The sequence below is a fragment of the Gambusia affinis genome, linkage group LG14 (genome assembly GCF_019740435.1).
Source record: "Gambusia affinis linkage group LG14, SWU_Gaff_1.0, whole genome shotgun sequence".
Lineage (NCBI taxonomy): Eukaryota > Metazoa > Chordata > Actinopteri > Cyprinodontiformes > Poeciliidae > Gambusia > Gambusia affinis.
Genome location: NC_057881.1, coordinates 8635595 through 8659224, shown reverse-complemented (window position 1 = coordinate 8659224; position 23630 = coordinate 8635595). Strand labels below are relative to the sequence as shown.

Genomic DNA, 23630 nt, shown 5'->3' with positions numbered 1-23630 from the left:
AATCTAAACATCAAGAGGCCCCGCCGCCATGCCCTTTCGCTCTGACGCTATCATTTAACATCGGTTCTGTTTGGTATGCAAGGACAGACAGATGAGAATGCAGAACAAGAGAAAGGAGAGGTGGGAGCGTTTTAGAGGACGATAAGTTGGGAGAGGAGGAAGGATCGCTCAGGTGGCGGCGATGGCAGTGCTTCGGTGGGTGGGCAGAGGGAAAGGTGTTCTTGAAGGTTGCTGTGCTCGTCTTTGATGCACGGCTGATTAAAACTGCGGTCCAGTACCTGCGGTGTAGGGGGAGAGGAAGGGTGTAAAAGCGGGCCATGGCACGTCTCTAATCCGCTCTCGGAAGGCTTCCCAAATTGATTTATCAAAAACAATGGCTAGGCTTTTGAGGAATATTAATCCTCACAGTTTCAATATCGGTCAGCTCTGCCACCGCTCCTTGTAATATTGCCCTTCAGCCAGGCATGGCGGGAAGGTGAGTCCTTCATCTTCTGCTAAAGTACAAAGAGACGCAGAAAGAAGAAAAGGGAAAAGAGACAAGGCATGTAGCTATACACAGCATGGCAAACAAAAGAAAATCATTTCGTTTTATGATGAAAAGTATTACCTTTTGTAATGAAAATCTGTAGGTGCATAGATGTTATGGCATTTGCAATTCCGTCTTTTATGTTTCTGTTGAGGTGATTCTTATTTTCAGCAGCATTTATCAAATCAGCAAATGGCCCATACAGCTCCGACAGCTAGGCTCTGGTGTTCTTATAAAACTGCCGTCTGTGAGCTTCAGTGATGACTGGCTTTGTAAGACGGATAAAACGCTTTGATGATACACATGACAGGAGCCGGTCCAGACCAGATCACTACCAAGATTTCAGCTGTAGTGTCGCCAGTCAGCCATGGCCTGGTTTCCATCACCGGCTCTACAGACCGCTTCACTGGCTGACTAAATATGTGTCTGGCTGTTTGAGAGTGGAGCTGGCTGCTTCACTAACTAGCTACCTGGCAGGCTGTTTGGCTTTACATGTGACTGGTTGGACGGGCTGCCAACTGGCTAACCACACTACTGAACACCCGGCTGACCAGCTTTTTGGTTTATTCGCCCTTTTAAATTGTAAAACAAGCTGTGAAGTTCAGCCAGGGGTAGGGTGCTCTCTTACGTTGAGCACATTTTGTCATTCATATTGACTGAACCTGGGGTGGTTGTATGATTGGACCCCGGTAAGTCCTGTAATATAGAGGAAGAGCCACTTCATTTGAGCTCGGTTTTGTGAGATTCGGTTTATAAAATTAAAACCAGTTGCCGAATCTTCAGAAGCAAAGTCATTCAAGTTCAAACAAATATGCGAGAACATGATGTGTTAAGGGAGCATATGCCATTATCATCACCTTTATTATCTTTTCAATTTTCTTTTCCATGTAGTTTGGAATAGTTATATTAATCGCAATGTTTGAATTAAAAGTAAAATACCATCATAGAAAAGAAAAAACAAGCAGTCGAATACAAAAAGAGAGATGGAGTACAAATGGACATAACACACTGGCCTCCAATGATGAAAGTAGTGAAAGAAAAGTTGGCAGATAGCAAGTAAATTCATAAGGTAAAGATTTTCATGGCTATATTTCCAGTGAGAGGTAAGAAGAACTGGCTTAAAAACTCAGTAGACCAGCATCCAACCCAGGAATTTAAAAGTCTGAAGTCGTAACCACAGTCTGTCTCTACATCCATACAACAGTGGATGACAAAAATTTTGATATGAAAAAAAGGCTGATTAGCCCTGCAGGAGTGAAATTTGGAGGGTGTGGGTATTTGTATTTGTGTTACTATATCAGGAGTTATCCTGAACATTAAAATATTGGGGGGAAAGAAGTGTTTTCAAAAGTGTTGAGAGGTGAGGAGAAAATATCTCCATTCTTTTGACTGTAGTCCTATTTCAATACTGTAGCCAGAAATTCAGTTAAAAATTTAATAAGTTGCCACTTCTAAACAAAAACATAATAGTATACTTGCAAATCCATTGAACATGTAAATAACTTAGAAAGATCTCATGGATTTTTGTCATTCTTTTTCTATGATAAAATAAAAAAAAAAAAAGATAGATTCTGTGCTTTGAAAATCATGGTAAGGAAAACTAAAAAAGGATTTTAAAAATTGGAGCATGAGGTGACATGAAATATATATTTTGCCAAGTGGGATAAGTTGGGTATTTTATTTATATGTTTTGTTGTTTTTTAAAGTTGTACCATTTTATTAGATCAGCTCAGTGGTGTGTTCGTCTTACTAATTGCTTCTTTACTTTCTGAATCTCTAAATCAGCTTCAGAAGGACCATCTCTCACGATTTACCACTACCATTTTAATTAGCAAACAGAGATTTTAACCACATCTCTCATTATTTCCTTGTTCTCTTTGATCTTGAACAGCCAAACCCAAAGCCCTAAGTCTTATACGTATTAGTCTCAAGACTGCAGTCCTTTTATCTCCTAAACTAACAGGGAAGCCGGAATGCTCTTCCTCTGCCAGGGCCTGCACTCTGTCTCAGTTTTAAAGAAAGTGGCTGAGATCAGAACGAAAGCTTTTATGAATTCTTCGTTTAGTTTCTCAGAATTCTGGCCTTGAAGTTTTTCTATATTCCTGTGTACAAACAAGTGGCACAGAACCCTTGTTATGGTGGCCCTGCAGTTTCTTACTTAGAAAATGCTCAAGAGAAGTGATCATAGAAAAGCTTTCTATGTGTCAATCGGCTGTCCTGTTCAGCTGCAGAGAACAAACAGTGCCATGTGTAAACAAGCCGACTTGGCTGCATGTTTCCGAATATCAGCCTTGTTTCGGTGCGGATCCAAATCACGCATTTGTGTTGGCTCAGTGGATTGATTGCTCTTATAGCAGATTATTCCGTGTTTGTCTTTGTTTAATCCAAACGTTTTACCGAGATCTACGGCCGGTCTGTGTGTTTGTCAGCTACAAGCTGTCCAATTCTTCTCTCTTGCAAATGAAAAAAAAGTTCTGTTTGTTCATCATCTATTCATCCAGTTTCATAGCTGTCACTATCAATGCTTCATCATCTCTGATTTTCCTTTTCTAAATTAGTTTGTTTCTGTGAGTATTTCTCTAGTAATTGCTTGGCATTTGTCTCCTCTGTCTTTGCTTCCATCATTGTAATTTTATTAATATAAAGTGATGTTGAGTTGCTGTTGTCTTAAATTAAAGCCTGTTATTGCAACAACAATTGAATTGGAGAGCAATAAGAAACAAACACTCCAGGCACAACCCAAACTCTTGGCAGTTATGTCAAAGCAGGCTGCCTCCAGATCTCTAAATGCTTTCAATAACTTTTTTGGCATATCTCAATCTGTGTGAATCTCAGCCCTTTTGGTCAGTGTAGTAATTTTAAAGCCTACAGACAGGAACATTCTTCGAAGGAACTGCAAATACGCCAGCGTCTTGTATTTGTTTATGGTGGATATCATTTAGATCCAAGACATGTAAAAATGTACATTACTACACATTTTGTCTATTTTTCCTCAGGTCCAGAGTACGTCATGGATGCCTCATCAACAATATGTTATGCAACCGACAGTAAGTACACTACAACATTCTCCACACTGGAGCTGGTCTTTATATCCAATTTTCAGACCAGCTTCTGTTTGGTATTCTTTTTTGACATCACTGGCTTCTATTTTCCTGCACATTTTACCCCGAGGAGACAAATTTATTCAATCCAAAGTACCCAAAAGCAGAACAAGGTAGAAACAGATAACAATATATTTATAATAGCATTTAGTTTTCAAGAATAAGCGTTTGCTTTGGTTATTCTGTACGAACCAGTGTAATATCTAACGGAGGAATAGTTTTAGATTAATCTTCAGCATCTCACCTCACAGTTTGTGCTTTGATACTCCTTGAATTGGAATAGAATAACTTCAAAGTCAAGAGAAGTTTTCAACATTCAAATCTGTTAAGAATCCGCAGGGATTGTGCTTGTTTTTATTTGTACCTCATCTCATAAATTTAAATCCCTGAAATATCATTAATATTAAATGAAAGAATTATTGCTCCCATGTTTTGAGTTTCTGTTTCTATAAGATCAATACTTTAAGTAGTTTCGAACACTGGATGCAGATCTTGTTTTTTAACCAATACAATTTTTTGATGGCTCTACTTATTGTACCGTCTGTTCCTCTTCTGTAAAATTGAAGAAAATCGTGCTTTCCAAGTTTAGCTACATTTTTCTTCCATGTGGATGGCAAGCCGTGGATCTGAGAGGAGGAGATCAAGTATCTGTGTCTATTTCAGAAATGATGGCAGGATGGAATGGGAGATGGACAATTGGATTGTTGCTTCATTTGCAGTAATGAGACCGTTGGTTCGTTCTTACCTGGAAAAGAAAGTGCAGATTCGAAAGGTGAAGTTCTCGCTTTACTTGTCCGTCTCCGTTCCAACCATCATGAGATGCGGATAATGACTGAAAGAAAAAAATCCCGGATACAAGCAGCTGAAAGCAGCAGAAGGGCTCTGCATTAGAGATAAGATGAGGAGCTCTGTCATCTGCAGAGTTCTGAGTCAAAACCTCCCTTCACTGCAGCTAACGGAGTCAGTTGAAGTGGTTCAGATATCTTATTGTTATGTATCTTGGACAACTGACTTTTAAGGTTTTCTGGGTGTGCCATAGTTGTCCCCGACGTCCGCGTCAAGGACTAAGGCCTCCAAACGTGGGGCGTGCTAACCCCCTGCGCCACCACAGCACGCCCTCCTGGTATTACTCTTGGTGGAGAGAGATGTCAGAGACTCACCTCTGTTACAGGCGAAATGAACGGATTTATGGACACTTGGATAGATGGATGGAGATAAAAAGAAATCATGCTAAGCTTAAATGTCATATTATTCCAACTAAATGTGTAAATAATTCATGACACCCCACGAACATTAAATGTGGTTCTTATTCTCATATTGAGCATCCGACACTCATGAAAAATGAGCGATTGCGACTCCTGGTTAAAACAAAGCTACTATGACTGGCATCATGCTGCTAGATAGGAGTTAATGAAGCCATCAAAGAAAAGGCTCAGTAGACTTTTGGCAATTTCTTAAAATCACAAGTTGAGCACATACCCTATGGGCCAAATATTAATCTATAACTTATTTGTATTCAGAGGAAGTTGAAAGTCAGCCCAGTTAGCAGAACAAGAAATGTTTCATGCAGCGTTGATGCAACAAGGCCATGTAAAGTTGAAGTCCCTTTATTTGTTTGTTCCAGCTGGAAAAGTGTGATATAGCAAATGATTTCCGTCCAGATTAATCAGTCTGGTTTTCGATATCTTTGTTAGGGCCTCTCCTTAGAGTTTGTGAGTTTCAGCCTCATGAACTATTTAGTGCTGGAGTCCACCGCTGATGGTGCAGTACTCCCTCATTGGAGGGGAGCTCAACCAGCCGTGTGGCTCCCTGCCAGGGCCATTTACCACTCGGTCCTAGCCGTCTCACTTCCCCTCCCACTGTGGGACAGTGAACACGTAATCTGGTCACAGCAGGCCTCCAGACAGGCACACACACACACACACACACACACCGCCTTGAGGTAGCTTTCCTCAGAGCTTCTCAGTTTCCCTTTCAGCCTTACAACTTTCAGTTTTTTGTTCAGTTCTGTAGCAAACTTGACCTCTTCATTCGACTTGACCTCTTGTATCCTCCTACCTTCTCAACCAGACGTGCTCTTTTGTGATGTTTCTTGTTTTCTGGTAGCTTTTGGCTTGTTAATGTGCCGTGTTATAGATATGAATACCTTGGCTATAACATTTCTACTATTATATTTCAAATATGTAATATTTGTAATATTTAATGGCAGAATTCTCAAAGGTACAGAGCAGCCTCTCACTACATCACTGAAAATCTCTAATGATAATAAGGAAATTGCATATATGGAGCTCTAATATCTGTACAAATACAACCAATTATGACTAAAATGAATTAGAATGAATCTTTTTAAGTTTTTTGTGATCAGAAAAAGTCGAGCTCAAATGTTTCCAATCGCCACCCAATTCCTCGGTATACCTCTAACTTTATATTACCACTAGATACTAAGTTTGGTTTTCAATTAGCAAGATTTAGTTTTAATGTTGTCTTTGTCAGACTGCCTTGGGGCTTTTAGCTGGTCTTTGGAAAAAAATGTTTGCTTTTGATGGCTACTTGTTTTCTGCTTCTTAGTTTTACAAAAGATTGTGCATTAAGAAACAGCAAAGCCCTGACAGCCCTGGCTTTTCAAGCAATTTGCTTTGTAAATCACCTAGTTTAGCCACAAATAAGACAGAATTGTAGTTTCTGACAAACATTTATCTTTCTTAGAGTTGCCTAAAAACTTTTTTAGCATCGTGTCTTGGCCTTGTCTGCTTTGTGTTGTCACAACGCTGGTTTTTGACTGATTTAGATCAATCCCACCTGAAAGTTTAGAGAAAGATTTGTCACGACCAGTTTAAAAAAGTGCAAGTAGCTCTTTCCTGTCACAATTGAAACATACTGAATGACTGTTACACAGTACTGTGTGTTTGCATAATTGGTCATGTTTGACATCACATTCTTGTATGCTGTGTTTGTGTTTTGTTTTACCATATGTGAGCTCCATATTGGTTATTCCCGTCGAGCCTGTGCAACGCCTGATGGTCATCCATCTTCCGGCCCCACTGTCACAGGGCCTCTCAGAGTGCTTGGCACTGGCCATTAACCAGCCGCCACATTGTGCTCTGCTCTACATCCCACCAATTGCTCATGCCAGCAGTAGCCATGTGGCCATATCTTTCCCTGTTGCCCCGTCCCTGTTGTCTTCCAGTGGCTCTTTCTGTAACCAGACGGCTGCTCGGAACTAACCCCAGCTGTCACGGCCGTCAGTGGATCATGGTGTCCAATCTGTCCCCCTTTATGACTCACGCTCGTATCGACTACCAGTTACATACACAGTAGACCACCCTCTACACACACTGTGTGCCAGCAGCGCAGTGAATCACAGCAAATTAGCCAAGCACCCCAGCTTTAAATGCTTGAGGGGGGGAGGCACTCAAAACATTAAAAACCAATTGATTTTGTGGCAGTTTGGCAGCTCCTTCCTTGTGTCGTGTGTTAAACCAATGGAGTGTTCTGTGGTGCTCCTCGTGTACGGGGCAATATGGAGCCACCTGAGCGTGGAAGAGAAAGAGGTCACAGGTAGCAAATTAAATTAATTAAAGTAAATTGAATTAAATTAAAACACAATAAAATAAAATGATGTACATGCAATTAAATAAAAATAAAACAGAATAAAAAAATTTAAATAAATCACCGTAAGGTAAATTAGTTTCATTATAAAAAAATATTGAAAAATACAATTTAAAAAATGTATGTAATATAAAAAATAAAAAATATGTTCTTCAGCATACATGTTTAATTATGAATGAAAATTATACCTTTTATGTTTAACCTTCCTTTTTGACCTTTCTCATGCAAATCTAGGAAAACACTCAACAAAATTTTAGCAACCATCCGAGCTATAATCTGATTCATTTTGCATATTGGGGCAGAACTTCATAATCTGTAAAGCATAGCTAAAATATTACGCTCTGTGGTCAAATACCAGTCATTTAAATGTTGTTTATTTTAGTCTGTCTGTTTCAGTTGTAGCAGGAATAAGTCCATTCAAAGACGCCATTGGGATAACTCACTCCACCCTAAACACGAATCCAACACCGTCCACCACACAGCAGACAGAGCAGTTCCTGGTGCCAAATGAAACGTTAGTTCATTTTAAAGGCATCACCATTAATCATTTCACATAGTTTCTTATGCTGACAAAAGAACAAAATTATAAATGGAAAAGCAAGGAGCCTTATGCTTCTTTAACAACTTGTGCAAAATTGTATTAGCTTGTTTCTGCAAATGATGGAACATCAGACTACGGACAACTGACTCTTGTAAAACTGTGTTCCTGCAGGCAACAGAAAGTTGAACTGAAACCAAATGTTTGTAGAGACTATCTATTCATCACAGAAGCAGAGAAATTCTTGTCCAGCTGTAATAAATCTGGAGAGCTGACCATTTCCTGGCTCTCATTCAAGCCCATCTGCATTACAACTTTACATCACATAAAAAGGACAGGTAGCTCATAAATAAAGCACATCTTCTGGAAGATGATTCAAATTTAACAAACAGAGGTGACTGATCTCAAAATGGAAAGGTCTGCAAAATCCAGTCTCCGGTTATAAATGGAAAGGTTATACACTTGAAACAATCTCAGTTTCCTTTCATGTGTGTATGGCTTTGTTTTCATTTGGTTAGTGGAACCTACAAATGTAGGCAATAAAAATGCGCATTGGACACTAATGTGTGGAATAATTAAATGGTGTGCTGTATCAACAAATCAAGCTGCTTAGACTAATGACTTCATGGGAAACCAGATTTAGTGGGCAGCACTGGCTACTGAATTGCTTATCAACAAGTACACTACCTTGCAAGGATTCTACAATTTGTCACATTAGAACCACAAATTTACATATATTTTATCTGGTATGTTGTATGCACACCGGATCCGCAAAAGTTGATAATTGACATAGTAGTAATAAGTGAGGCAATACTAATACCAGGCTTACAAATTGTTTTACAATCATATCAGAATTTGGCGGTGGCAGCATCAAGCTCTTTTAGCTCTCATTCCTTTGACAAAATGTTGTAATTCAACCACATTGGAGAGTTTTCAAGTGTAAATAGTTTGTCTAATTGTTCAAGATTTGGGAAATTCACTCCAAAACGATTTTTGTAGAGTTGCAGCTGTAATTGTAGCAAAAAGCTGAGGATTTACCAAAAAGATGGATCGTACATAAACACCATCCTTTTCTTCACTTTTTACAAATAGTCCCTAAAACTTTTAAGTTTGTGATTGTAATGTGACAAAAAAAACTTAAAGGATTTAAATAGTTCTGCCAGACAATATACATATATTGTAAAAAAAATAAAATAAATAAAAATTATATTTATACAGTAGAATCTACTTGAATATGATAAAATCCATATTTATACAATAAACGTTTTTTGCAACTGCAGCTGCCGGTATTTACCTTAAATCAGGAATGTTTTTTTACAGTGTAGTTTGGAAAAACTGAGTATTAATAATTGTTTCATTTTCAATTACTGTGCAATATGGAGACAACGTGAAAGTCACTCCTCTCCTTTTTCTCCTATTCGTCATTTTTCTCTCCCTCCGTCGGACATGTGCTTCGCTCTACAGTTAGAAGGGAAAAAGGGACATTTCTTCCCTTTTTCTTCTTTCTACTTTGGTCAGCAGACCTTGGCAAAAACTGAAAAACTAAAATCTCCAAATGATAAATTCATACACACGGCTCGCGCACACACACAACTGCCTAAAAACACATATTGTCTGAGTGCAGAAACTCATTTCATATAATGGTAAATCTCACTTACGAACAGCTCATCAATCACACACACACACAGACTCTCAAATTCACTTCACACTGCCTGTGAGAGCCGGCGTAAGTGCAGCACCAGCCATGCACAGCAGTGCTGTCTTTTCCTCGTGACTTCTCCGTCCTCTTTTTCTTCTCCTCACTCGCGGCTGTATGTGTGTCAAGTGTGCACTTGCCAGCATGCACTGGCCCTTACATGGGTGAATTATCGAATTCCTCTCTGTTTCACCCCAGCCACTCCTTTTCTGGCGCAGGCTTTGAATAGACATTTACCGAGCCCCTACTTTCTGCCTTCATCGGATAGGGGTGAATCAGTGCACTGTGTGATACCCATCTCCCCACGTGACATTAAAATCGCTCCGCAGATTCAGAAGGGGGAACATAACATTGGCCTCATGAATTTATCTGCTGAGGCAGAATTTGAGACAGAGCTACATTCGTCCTTGGGTTGCTCCCTCTGGTCTCTCTTGTCTTTCAATCTTTTCATACTTATTTCCTATACTCACTCTCTACTCCTTTACAAACATCTCACTCTCATTATTTTCCTCTTTTCTCCTCTGTTTATTTCTGTTATCAAGCACTTTCAGAGGATGATTACTTATGATGTGACAGTGTCATTTAAAATATATTGTATGTGCATCTAAAAGCATGTTTCTGCACACTCCCACTGTATGGGAAAAAGATTGAGCAACTTGTATTTTTTACTTATCTTTGACAACTTTTGCAGTTTCAGCAAAATATAATTTGAGACACAAAGTTGATTATGTTTGCAATTTTTACTTTCCTTTCTGCATAGTGAGTAAATTTTTTTTTGGAGAATCCTTTTGTGTGAAATGATTAATATGTTTCATATTAGGTGCTCGGAAAACTCTTGATAAATGATCCCAGTCTGGTTGCAGAGAAGAATAGATCTCCCATGAAGACATGACAAATCCAATTACATGCTTCATTATCCACCTTCATCCTTTAATATGCACATTTGTACATATTTAAGCATGCTACAAATCAATCAAAAACTATCCTTCACCATAGTTTTTCTTGCAGCCATTAACACGACGTAAATGGATGAATAAAAAGGTTGTGAAAATGCACATCCAATCTTATGTTCAGGCTCTGAGCACACTAACAAATATTTATTTTGTAAAAACAAAAATGGTCATCTCCTTTTGCACTTCTTGTCTACATTGTCTGGAAAGAGAAACAGCAAATGGGTAAAGAAAACACATCAGTGGTACATATGTGTATAGACTGGATATGTGAAGATTTTTTTTTAAAGACAATTAATTGAAATAAATCAGGAAGTGGAAACATTTCTCTAGCCAAACATTTTATTAACAGCATACCAGCTTTAAAATTGACTAAATTTTGCCTCTGCACCTGCATCAACCATTTGTGGTTCAAGGTGGCCCAGAAAGTCCAGCAAGTGCCAAAACTGTAGTAAATTGAATTTAGTTAAGAATTCGAATTGCCACTTGTGGAGAGCTTCCTCGGAAATAGCAGCAAGAGTTTTTTTGCATGCATGGTGAGGCAGAGATTTTAGAAGGGCAGCAGCAAAGTCTCTTCACTCCATGAAAAAGATCAAGGACAAACTGCCTACAGAAAGCACCAGGATTGGGTTTCTTGCTGTGTTTCAGCCTTTACTTGATCATTTTCTTGGAAAGCCTGACATTCTACAGGAAGTACAAGGACTGGTGAAACCCACTCAGACTAAAAAGCATCTGGAAAAGGTGGCGTGTTGGAAAGACTATGAACTTCTGAAAGAGGCAGATTTCAAAGCGTCCAATTGCAAAGTTACATTTCTTCTAAGTAATATCTGATGCAGGACATTTTTAAAACAACTAAAGGTAACATAGTTACTTGATTGTGCTATAAAATGGCACTATTGGTCTGGAGAATACTTACTGCTGCCCTTCTAGGGTTTGCCATGTTATGCATTCAGAGATCATGATAGATAGATAGAAGACAGTTGTATAAACCTTATTGTCTGTCTCTGGGCTCCTTGTTAAAAGTGCATACATTCAAAACAAGAGAATACAAACAAAGACACAATATGTACTAACAAAAACTCACATCCATACAAAACTGTCAACCTAAATACCTTAAGCTTTTTGTGCTACCTTTGCCTTTCTTTTACCTCAAACTATTCTGCTCACAACCTCCGACATCAACAAGGCAAATTCATCAACTGTCACTCACTTTCTCTGAGCATGCTCAATGTACGAGATGTGTGTGAAAATCCACAAAGATCAGCAGTTTCTGAAGCCCAACTGCCAACATCAACCCTGCTATGTTCAAAGCCACTTCAGTCCTCTTTCTTCCTTACTCTGATTCTCAGATTGAAATTCATCCTGTTGTCTTCATGTCAATAAAATGGCAGCAGCTCATTGCATTCAGGCATCCAGAAACTATTTGTGTTGACAAGCAATTGGACAGATTCTGCCTCACAAAGTGTCTGGTTATTATGTGTCTTTGATCTCAAAGCTTCTCATAGGTTCGTTATTACCCTTTTTTAAGAACAAGTTTTTGAAATGTTAAAAAAAAAAGCCCTTCTGGGATTTCTGTCAGCTTAGAAAATATCCTAAATGTTGGTTTAACCTTCTTTATCTGTGGCTTCTGCTAGATAAAATCACCAGCTTGCCTCCATTGCTCATAATGTAGCAAGATATTTCTTGTATGTGGTCCAGGTAATAGCGGGGCAACCCTGGAAATCTCTTTGCCCCAAGGAGGGATTCATGCTGCAGACCAGAGTGAAAGACTGGGGCAGTTGGCTCTGTTTGCTGGGATTACCCCAAACATAAAGGGCACCTTAAGGCTTTTTGAAAAGAAAGCTTTAGTGTAGCAGAACAAGATAAAAGGTGTTGCATTCCACACAGATTCATATTCAGCTATTAGCTCTGGGCTCATATCACAAGGCTTCATTTGAAAAACAGAAGTGTTGTTTCTTTTTCTTTTGCTTGTTTTTTGGATTGATTTTATTTCCTGCTGTTTTGAACCTTCAGGTGGGCCATCCTGCAGACTTAGGGATCTGTACAATCCCTCAGTTTTTAAAGTATCCTCTCAATCATCAGCAGATGTTTTTTCCACACCGGAGTGATTGACCGAATACGCTTTCTCTGCATGTGTGTGTGAGAGATTGAGAAGCAGCGCTGTCGTGCTAAGTTTTTAGCAGAATTACTTATACCCTGCAGTGTTCTCACATATAAAGCACACTGCCTTCGCACACACCAGCAGCAGTATCCTAACCGCAGAACCTCACACAGAGAAACCGACTGTCAGTCTCTGTGTGGAATGTGTTGAGTCGGGTTTTCTTCATGTAGCCGCTCACAAGAGATGCTTTGTTTTAACAAACACAAGGGAGGACAGCCTTGGTCACTATTTGATGTTCTTGAGGTTTTTAATGTTCCTCCCTTCTGGTCTTGTCTGCCCTCCTAACATTCATGTTCTGTCTGATCTGCAGCACATTCAGTTCTTACCTCTCAGGCTTTCTTCTATCCAGTCTGGGGACGCATTACCTGAGTGTGTCAGGTAGTGTTACGTTAACATCCCTTTCAAGCAACAGTCTACACAGGTTATAGTGATAAATATTTCAAGTTGGAGCTGTCATGCATTGAGCTTTTTGCCCTGGTTGAGGTGAAAGTAAATCAGAAAAAGTTTTATATTTATAACCCTTTGTTTAGATCAAAATGACTTAAATCCGCTCCCAACAATTTGCTAACGGAAGCAGAATTTGGAAAAATATTGGAATGATATCATATAATACCATGATTATAATTTGAATGTAATAATCTCTGAGACAAAAAGACATTTCAAGGCTTAACACCCCCACAGATGTTCTCAATGTTGTATTTATCTTTAAAACTTTCTATACATCCATCTAGAAACAGAACAGTGTTAAATGTCTGACTATCCGTACAAACACAGTAAAATTCAAATTAGATAAATTGGAAAATAAGAATTAGAAACTTATTAGCAGAATTATTTATACCCTGTATACAATAATGATTTTTTTTTTCAATAACTAAGTTCACAAAGTGAAAAACGTCATGTAAATGACTTCTGCTTGTTATAATGATTTCCCACTTACAACTAATGGAAACACATTGAAGATTACAATATTACACCACACCAATAAAAACAATTTAATACAACAATGTGGGCAAATAAAAAGAATGTTTACTACCTGTTAAAATTTATTTTCAAGAAGTATTTTAATCTTGCAAACAAGCCTCATCGGGATGTGTATTCTAATTTATTAAAAATGACTGCATACACATACAACCATTTGCTCATCTAATATCTTTAGACGTTAGATCCATGAGGCAGTTGGTCATATAAACCACCAAAATAATATTGAAATAAATTAAAACATATTGACTTTAAACTAAACAGAGTCCCACCTCAGTGTGTTTTTATACAAAACAGATTTTTAAACCATGAACTGTTTCATTAAAAAGATGAACTCCCTTTAGTTTGACTTTTGTTCCCTGAGCAAATTCTCAGCTAACCTTATCTGGAGTCTGGGTAACACCAGCCCTGAATGTAAATCACTTTAACAGCCCATTGAGTGTGCTGGACATCCTTCAGCCCTAATGGATACAGCAGTAAAAACACTCACTATTTGTTTGACGTTTATGTGTGTGTCCCACCTGTTCTACAGAAATTATACAGAATCAGCAAATTTACAGAGCGAGTAATGAACATTAGCAGATAGCGATCAGGGTCTCACCATTCTGAGTTTTTTTACCCAGAAGGAGCGCTCATTAAACTGTTTTTTTATTATTTACTGTACATTTCTTCTGGTCATTGAGTCTTCATCAATGTATTTTACTGCCAGAAAGGGGATATTTTCTCATCTCCGCTCTTGAACAGGATCAATATCTCCACCAAATCATGTGCATACACTGAGGAGCTCAGTAAACATCACCTCATACATTTGTAACAGATCGTGGATCTGCAGCATTCGTTATCTTCCTCCACTCATATGCACACAGGACAAATCTGAAACATATATTGTCTATTTGTGTCAATCTCCTTTTCATTTTCTTTCCGCTCAAGCTTGTCAATGAAGCAACACACACGCAGTAAAAACCAACGCTCTCACAGTCTTACAAACACGGAAAATCGAAATCACAAATCGGCTTAACTCTCCCTGACATGTCTGTGAATTAAGCCTTTCCGTTGCTCTCCCTTTCTCATTATAAAGGCATTGTCAAACGCTGAATCAGTAACAGGTAGCCCACAGCTCCTGCTGCTTCTTTCTTACCTTTTCCTCCCTATTTCCTTCTCTCCCTGTTGTCTCCTCCTTTGCTTTTATCCCCCCAGCTTTTCAACCCTCCATTTTTTTTCTGATTGTCTTCAGAATGACCTCCATCAGTTCTTTCCTTAATAACTTTCCCCTGTCCTTATGCAGTCTTATTGTTTATTCCCTTATTCTTTATTTTATTAGTAAATCAGTGGTGAAGTGGCTGCAGATATTTTCCATATTGTGCTATTTTATTCTGTATTTTGCTGTCAAATTATAATTATTATACATTTTAACTTCAGTGTTTCACATTTTTGCTCAAGATACATGGGTTGTTTTGAAAAATGATAGATTATAATGAAGCACTGAATTCCCAGAAACATGTAAAGTATGTAAATGTATCCCGACACATAACTAATGTTACATCAAGCATAACGATTGATATAAAAACTCAGCCAACTTTTCTATAAATTTACTTTAATGGTTATGCACGTCATTTCATTTAGATCGTTAATTTTTTTGTTAGTGATTTTGACAAGAGTGACTATTCTTCTATATGCTTTGACTCCTACATAATGACAGAAACTGAGTTGCCTCCAGTAGTTGTTGTTTACAGTGGCCATTTTTAAAAGCTCTAATAAAAATTAAAAAAAATTGCCACTCTTGGGAACTTCCTCCAGACCAATAAAGACACGTACAGAGTTATGCTGTGCAGTTTTTTTGTCTCTCCTTTCTTCATACTTTGCTCTCAATGAGTCAGACTTTCATCAGATCCTATTATAGAGGCCTTGCTCAGCAGTTCTTCAGCCAGTTTTGTTTGTTTGCTTTGTTTACCATGGCTGCCAGCAATCTGCTGTGCAGGATGCAGGAGTTGATTCTTCTTATTATTTTTAATTTATTCTTAAGAAAAGAATAAGGCATTCTTGAGGATTTCTTCAGCTGTTTTGACAACTTTGATTTCTTAGTTGTTTTTTTTTATTGTTCTTACAAATTTTACATTGAAAGGTTATTTTTTACCATAATGGCTGACTATATTAAGAGTATTTTTGTTGATATCGAAATTTGACTATAATCTATGATGATTAAAAAACTAAGAACATTTCATGCAAAATTGATACTGAATAAAATAAGAAAATATGATGACCTAAGTAACCTTTTCGCATATATTAATGCAGAGAAATCCTATTTAAAGTGAAGCTTTTGGGCATTAAAAAAAGTTTGGTATATTAGCTGGTAATGCTAGTTTAGATTAAGGTTTGTTATTTTACTAGAAAACTCCCTGGTGCACATTGTTGCTTCTGCCAAATGTCAGCTGGGACAGGCTCCAGCCCCCTGCAGCCCTCTGCAGGATAAAGAGGCTGTGGATAATGGATGAAAGGAAGTTAGTTTTTTTTTTCCCCTCCAGCATGGTATTCCAACATCTACTAACATTTGCTTGGTTGTATTACATAGAAAGAATATTCCTGTTGCCTGCAGCAAAAAAGTATGTTCAGTGAAACCAGTGTTGTGAGTAATTATTTGTGAAAAATAAATGATTTTTGTTGTTGAAAATATAAATATTTCAGGTCTTGTGTGATTACTCACTATAATATGTTAGTGGAGGGATGATAATTTGGGTGTGTTTTGCAATAAAAGGATCTGAACTAATCCATATACCATTTTCTTAATAGCTAAAAGTCAATCCATATTGGGGCAGCAACAGAAAAACAATCACAACTATAATGGCATTGAGTGTAGACAATGCTGTTTGTGTTAAGCACAATTTTTTTTTTTTCAGTTTAAAAGATTGAATTCCTCAGTAGTGAAGCTTTAATGATACATGTTCAGTCTTTTTCACAACTAATGATTTCTAATATGTTGCATTTCAAGAGAGGGAAAACATGCAGGCTGTTCTGATCTCAGCGTTCCACCCAGTGTGTTTGATATTTTGCAGTTGTAACTCCAAGAGGTATCACAGAAGGTTTGCATACTGAGAGGCAGGGAGACTGAGGAAGAGGAGGAGTAGGAAGGAAACAGAGTCAACTGGCAGTGTTGTGAATGCAGGGTGTAGACAAGCGGAGCGATTCTGACAGGCTGTGTCTGCACAGTTTGTTCTCCAATAGGCCCACACAGAGTCACCAGTGGGGTGCACACATGCACACTCTCACAAACGCGCACTATCGAGTTTAACGCTCACGCACTCACAGGCGCCGTCAGTCAAGCTACACACGGCGTACTGCAGACTTATCAGCACGCACTCACACGGCTACGTTTTTAGTACAGGCACACACAGACAAAGTAGGAAGAGAGGCGAGTGGAACAGTGGAAAGGACCGGTTTTGAATGGTCTCCTCCCAAAGCTTCAGTCCAGATCCTGACAAGGGATGAAAGAGCAACAATGATTTCATCACTTTCTCTCATGTTTCACTGCACCATGAAAAAGAAGCTTCCGACAGCCTCATCTGCCCATTAGGGAAAACATGATGAGCATTATACCAGGAAGAGGATGCTGAACAGTGAGCATATGAGAGGCACTGAGGACTAGCAGAGAGGGAGAGCAAACCCTCAGCCACAGATATGGATGATTCTGAAGGGACTGAAGGTGGCAACATTGATCTCAAAATCTACCCATTTTCGGTTGCTACCTATCGATACTGTCTCCTTTAATTTAGTCTGGCCTGCCTGAAGCCTCTGCTGAGAAACATTTCCTGTCATCTTCTTTTAAATTTACCTACCATTCTGTTTAAACAACTCAAAAATGATCATATGATTATATTATATATATATATATATATATATATATATATATATATATGGTATGTACATGTATATATGTACATATATGTATATATGTATATATATATATATATATATATGGTATGTACATGTATATATGTACATATATGTATATATGTATATATATGTACATATATGTATATATGTATATATATATATATATATATATGTATATATATATATATATATATATATGATGTACATATGGAAATATGTACCAATTTTACCCAAAGTTAAACTGATAGTTAAAAATGTGAAAGATAGGTCTATAAAGAGACCACTAATGTGTGTCCTATTCAGAGCTCATGCCAAGAAAGTATTTTATTATTCTTTTCTTTTTGAAAAATTTTGCATTTGACAGTATGTAAAAACAGGTTATGTGAACAACTTTGGCAACTTCCTGTACTACTTTAGAGGATTCAAGACCCTGTGAATTTAGATAGCATGCCAAGAAAGCTGCATAAATTAGGATATGTGCAATATTTTGATCTTTTTACCAACAAAGCAGAATATTTGCAGAATGAAGTTGTTAGACTGTCATGAGCACATCAGCAAACAGCGTTGCTTTTTTTCAGAGAGAAGATAAAAATATAAACATGAAGCAGTGCAAGAAAAAAAAAAAAGATAAAACGAAAATTCTAACTCAGTTATCAGGAGCAGATGATTTTATGATATCTAAAAGTTTCCACAGGTCAAGTTGAAGGGGAAATGACTCAGTCCTGATCATTTTGTTCTTATTTTCTTTTCTCCTCCTTCTCCAGGGTGCAGTGATCACACCAGCCATGGACCACACTATGTCCATGCAGCCTGCCAGCATGATGGGCCCTCTAACCCAGCAGATGAACCATCTGTCCCTGGGCACTACAGGAAGTGTGAGTTCCCCTTATTGCGCCGTCATGAATCACACAAAAAAAAAGACTTGAAAGAAATTCTGAGCTCAGAAGAAAACTCTGATACACTCTGATACTCAAGGGCAACTTCAGCCATTACTGTGTGATCACAGGAGTAAGATTTATGAGCAGCTTTGATGTTGGGTTTAAGTAAAAAAAAAAAAAAGAAGAAGAAACTCGCCAACTTTGCCCTCTACTCCCAAAAACAGTTTTTGTCTTTTCACTTTATTCAATCTTACACACTTTTCTTCAGGATTACTTTTCATTCCTGAATGGATTAGAGGCAAAAGTTTTGTTTAAGTGCACAAACACAAAAATGATCCGTTGATAAAGGTTTTTGTACTGAATTGAAAGCAGCCAAAGAAAAATGCGGAAACCTCCAAAGAACCTGGAAAACAATCGATTATAATGCCTCCAAGAAATACCAACATAGTATCTTGCCAACAAGATATACATATATAAAAAAAGCAAAGGAGTGTGGATTTTATGCATGACACCTTAGTTATTACTTAGATTTTAAACATTTGATAAGAGATCTGACTGCAGCTCAACCAGAGAATAATGATAAACCATATAATAATTACTTTAATGTATTTGAACAATGTATTAGTCCCTTATTGACTAAAGGTTTTGACATGGAGACCTAAAATAACTTTTATAACTTCAAATCCTGCAAAGCAAAACACTTGTAATTCTCAAATAAGTTCAAAAATATGACCTGAGATAAGCATCTTAGGTCATATTTGTTATAACTTTTTAATAAATCCTGGAAAACAGTTTGTGTAAAACTAACCAATCTCTTCCTACTTCATTAGAAATTAATGCAACACTAGCTGCCAGGAGCAGTTAATCAAATGCATTTTTTATTTGATCATCAGGAAGTGTGACCATTGCGCCAAAATTGCACTGCTGTTGGGATTAAAATTAGGTCGACTAATTTGGAGCCATTTTATCTTTGAAAACATTTTTTAATTTAGTTGAGAAACTCCGAAGTGAGTTTCTGAACTAAAGTGAGAGGTTTTAACGCTTCCTCTCGAAAAAGCCAAACAGTCTTAGTCTGTCGCCACATGTTCTCAGCCATAAATCTGTCATATTATTTAGTTTTAAACCTTCTTGCATTCACTGCGAGATACTGAGAGAGCGTATTTCCTCCCTAATCTTCGACATTAAACAGATTTCCTGCGGAGCTTACTCCCTCTGCTCTCCATCCTTTTCACTTTCACCCTCTGATTTCAGATTCTTTCTCACACTTTCTAAATCACACATCAAACATATCTCTCCATCAGTGGCACTTAATGTGCTCATTCACTTGCTGTACAGTTGGCGTCCCCACATCAAGAAGACACCCCCCTCCCACCTCCGCCTTCACATTTCAGGATCAAGTCGACTTAGAGGTGTCACACCGCTCTGAAGCTTGACTGTCTGCCCTAACCCAGCTGCCTGGGGGCAGACAAGCAGACAGCTTTGCTCCGGTGCTACGTTTGATCTCTCTGTGTGAGTTTGATTGAAACAGTGCTGTATTGTACAGTTACCCATGTGTTTCCAGGTGAGCTGTCAGCGACTGTGACGCCATGTTGGCTCTGTCAGGAATGCCCCCCTCATCCTAATCTGCCCCAGCTGTGCTAACAGGCAGGATTAGAGACTGGCTAATCTATGGTGATGGTTCCTGATGTCTGATGGGTTCTGTTATAGGAGAAAGTGGGTTACGGTATTTTTTCCTCCCTTTTTCCGTGTCTGGTTTACCCCCTTTCTGCCTGCTTAGTTTTCCTGAGGCGATGTGCTGTGCAGCAGAACTCCACTGCGGGCGAGCGGTTCACGCAGCACGCCACGCTTGATCATCAACGGGGATTGAGACGCGTTTCCTGTAAAGCTGATTCTTAAGCCAGATGTGAAAAGCCTTTCATTCAACCTAATTGTGAAAGCCTGTTAAAGGGGCTTAGAGCCCAGGATGTTCAACTATCCGTGTACTCAACCGGAGCTGACAGAACATATTCTTCCAGCGCATTCCTCAGATGTAGTTGCACATGTGGTTTTGGGGGCTTGTTTTGATGGCCCCTACTGGTCACATGACTTCATCCTGGCCACAGCAGAGCACCTGCAGTGAGTAATGTCTCCAGAGTCAACAACTTATCCAGACTGGCTCTGGCAGGAGAAGCCACACCTCAGAATAATCTTGGCTGTTCCTGGGCTCACTGCGGCTGTTTTTCTTCCTTCTCCTCTCCAAAATAAGAACCGAATGTTCTCCGTCCGCCCAAGCTGTGACACTCTGTTGGTGACCGGAGCTTTCCGAGAACGCCGTGGTATTTTGCTGTGTGGTTCTGGAGGAAAATTGTGCTTCATAACAAGGGAGCGTGGATTACCAGCTCCCTTGTAATCCACGCGGTCACTGCCTTGGAATTTTAGCTGCTTCTCAGGAAAAAGTTGAGTGTCTATTTGGCACAAACAACTTGATTACAGAATACTGAAGAACCTCAGGCTTTCTGTTTATGGATGACCCACATAAACATGCCATCCATGCTGCTCACTGATTTATGACACCATGTTTGGTGCATATTGCTCCGTTACTGATTTATTTACGGTCTTTGAAGTCTCAGCACTTAGCAGGAGTCTATCTGTCATGCCAGTTTGCGCCTGTTAGCTGCTGTGCATCTGTGGAAGTGCATATGTTCCCTTTGTCATTTTGTCACTGGTGTCTGTGTGCGTTTGCATGGCTGTCAATGTCTGCATCTATCTCTGAACTACTTGATGTTTGACATAACAAGAGGTGACCTTCCCTCTGTGCTCTTCATCCTATTCCCGTCAAGGCGTGTACAATTCAAGTCTATGTTGTAATGGTGTTGATTGACAACTTGCTTCCCCGGAAGACGCACAAAGCAGTTTCTTATTTTATATCAACTGTTCTCCTTGGTCCTTTAAATCTTTTAGGACATTAGCTTTTTCTTTATTTTACCAACCCTCTGCTGCACCAATATTGTACCATTTCTGCTCTGTGCTTACACTCAGGTGGGCAAGAATGGTTCCAATCTGTACTTTACAACATTTCCTTATTGTTAATCTCTTGCAGTCAGAGAGACAGCCTTACTTTTGACTCCATAGTACTTTTGAGGTTTTTTTGTTGACTCACATCCTGAACCTACAAAACAAGCTCAAAGCATCAAGCCTCCACTTGCCAGAATAGTTCCTCTACTGTGTTGGCTTATTCCAAACATCTGTTGATTAGTCTTATCCACCCATTTTTTATAAAATGCCTGGTTCATTCAGATTTAGCTTTTCAATATTAAGCCATGATATTGTCTTATTTTATAATTGTATCGTTAAGAACGTCACCTGAGCATTGCACAGTCTGGTTTCCAAATTGTAAACAATCTATGCCTCTGCAGAAAGAAAGACTTCAAGCTGTTTAGATGTTGCCTTGAGATCCTTTTCTGATTGATTGGCAGCAATAATTGATTTTCTAAGTTAATTTACCATTCCATATTTGCTTTGTATGAACACTCACCTACAGTATATCAAGACCAGCAAACTGCCAACCTTAAGCAGAGGTCTACACATTGGTGATCAGTAACTGAATTGCATTGGGCATCTGGTGGCTGATTTTCTTTTTAGATCTTGTGTAAGCAGCAAATGTTTACTGGCTTTAACCTCATTCAACATATAATATAACAGTGAAACCTGTTGTTTGTTTTTGTGCATGTTGGTTTGGATTTGAATAATTTTACAACCTGGCAAAGACTACGTCTATTGTTTTGATATATAAAACCATAGAAATGAAAGTGGGTGTATCATTACTCTCTATATTCTGCTGAGACTGGCAATGTGGACGAATGTTTCTCCTTTTCATAAGTTCAGCTACTCCTTAGAGCTGAGGAAGCAGAAACACAGACACTTAAACACACTCATCTGTGCCTCGTTTCAGTTTTTCTGGGCTCAAATAAAACCTCCATTGCTCCACTGATGGTTAGAATTTGAAAGAGGCACTTTAATATTAGGAATTGGAATATAAGGTATTTTTCAAAGTGAATAGTTTGGATTTCACTTCAAAACAAAAACAGAATATATCAATAGAAATCAGAGCCTATCCCAAACACTCCACCACCTTCGGTGACTTACACGGAGAGATTCCAATGCATTAACTTATTACCAATTTAGATTTTCCACATTTAGTACAATTGCAAACTCTTTGGGTTTTATGTGACCAACACAGTGTAGAAGGCTTGTTTTCTTGGGAAATTAATAATAATAACAATATTAATCTGAAAAGTGTGCATGTAGTTTTGCTGCAATTACAGCTGCCAGTGTTGTTATGGCGATATCTCCACTAGCTATGTGCACCTACAGACTGAAATGTTTGCCCTTTTCTTCGTCTTCACCAAACAGCTCCAATTGAGTGAGGTTGTATGGAGAATATCTGTAAATAGAGATTTTCAAGTCAAGATCTGGACTTTGACTGGACCAAAGTGATGCATGATTTTTAAGATCTAAACCATCGTTGCTCTCACCATATGTTCAGGGTTGTTGTCTGAACTGTTTTAGATTCCCTCTATAAAACTCCCATTCTTTTTCCACCTTTGACAATCTTCTCTGTTTTTTCTTAAGAAAAGCGTCTCCACAGCATGATGCCGCCACCGCCAATGTTCACTGATGTGCTAGCTTTCTACCATGCATATTGTTTTATATGGTGGCCTAAAAGATCAGTTGTTGGACATTTTGTCAGGCTGCTGTGAGCTAACTGCTCAATTCATACTCCCGCTTCCCTCCTTGGTCCCACCAAACATAAATTGTGATCTAAGTCATTTTGGTGCAGAGTCCCAAACCACTGTGGCAACAGTGTATTTTAGTCTATCCTATGGATTTTCTTCGTGGCATTGCTGCATTGCGGTCCACATTTACACAGGAGTCATGAGCATGTGTCATGGAGAGTGATGGCAGCGGGGAGGCTTAAGGAGTCTACTCACACTAGCCTCGTTAGGGAGCTATTCAAGCCTACCGTTCATCAAAAATACACACACACCATCTGCTCCGGGTCTGCGTGTGTTCGTGCATAAGCATAGATGTAAATGTGTGTGACAAAACATTTATCGCCAATTAGGGATGCTTTATATTACCCAAACTTGTCCCCTGACTGGACAAGGAAGGACTAAGAGAGCTGAAATTGGACAAAAAAATTAATCTCCTCGACTTGCCACACAGGCGGCTGCAGAAATATGACTTACTCTACCTGCCATATTAAATAGGTTAACTATCGGTCATAATAGAGGAAAAATCTTATCTTATTAAATTTTCCTGCTAA

General features: G+C 38.7%; 1 protein-coding gene across 16 annotated transcripts in view; it reads left to right on the top strand.

Moving 5' to 3' along the window:
* rbms3 (RNA binding motif, single stranded interacting protein) overlaps window positions 1–23630 on the top strand; it is a 312168-nt gene that overhangs the window by 273408 nt on the left and 15130 nt on the right. For all 16 annotated transcript variants that reach the window (XR_006372710.1, XR_006372709.1, XR_006372711.1 and 13 more), the window contains 2 exons: window positions 3523–3573; window positions 18212–18322. Coding sequence is in view for 13 of the 16 variants with exons in the window: in XM_044138143.1 (XP_043994078.1) it covers window positions 3523–3573; window positions 18212–18322 (162 nt within the window). In the remaining 3 variants the exon portion in view is untranslated. The remainder of the gene's footprint in view (window positions 1–3522; window positions 3574–18211; window positions 18323–23630) is intronic.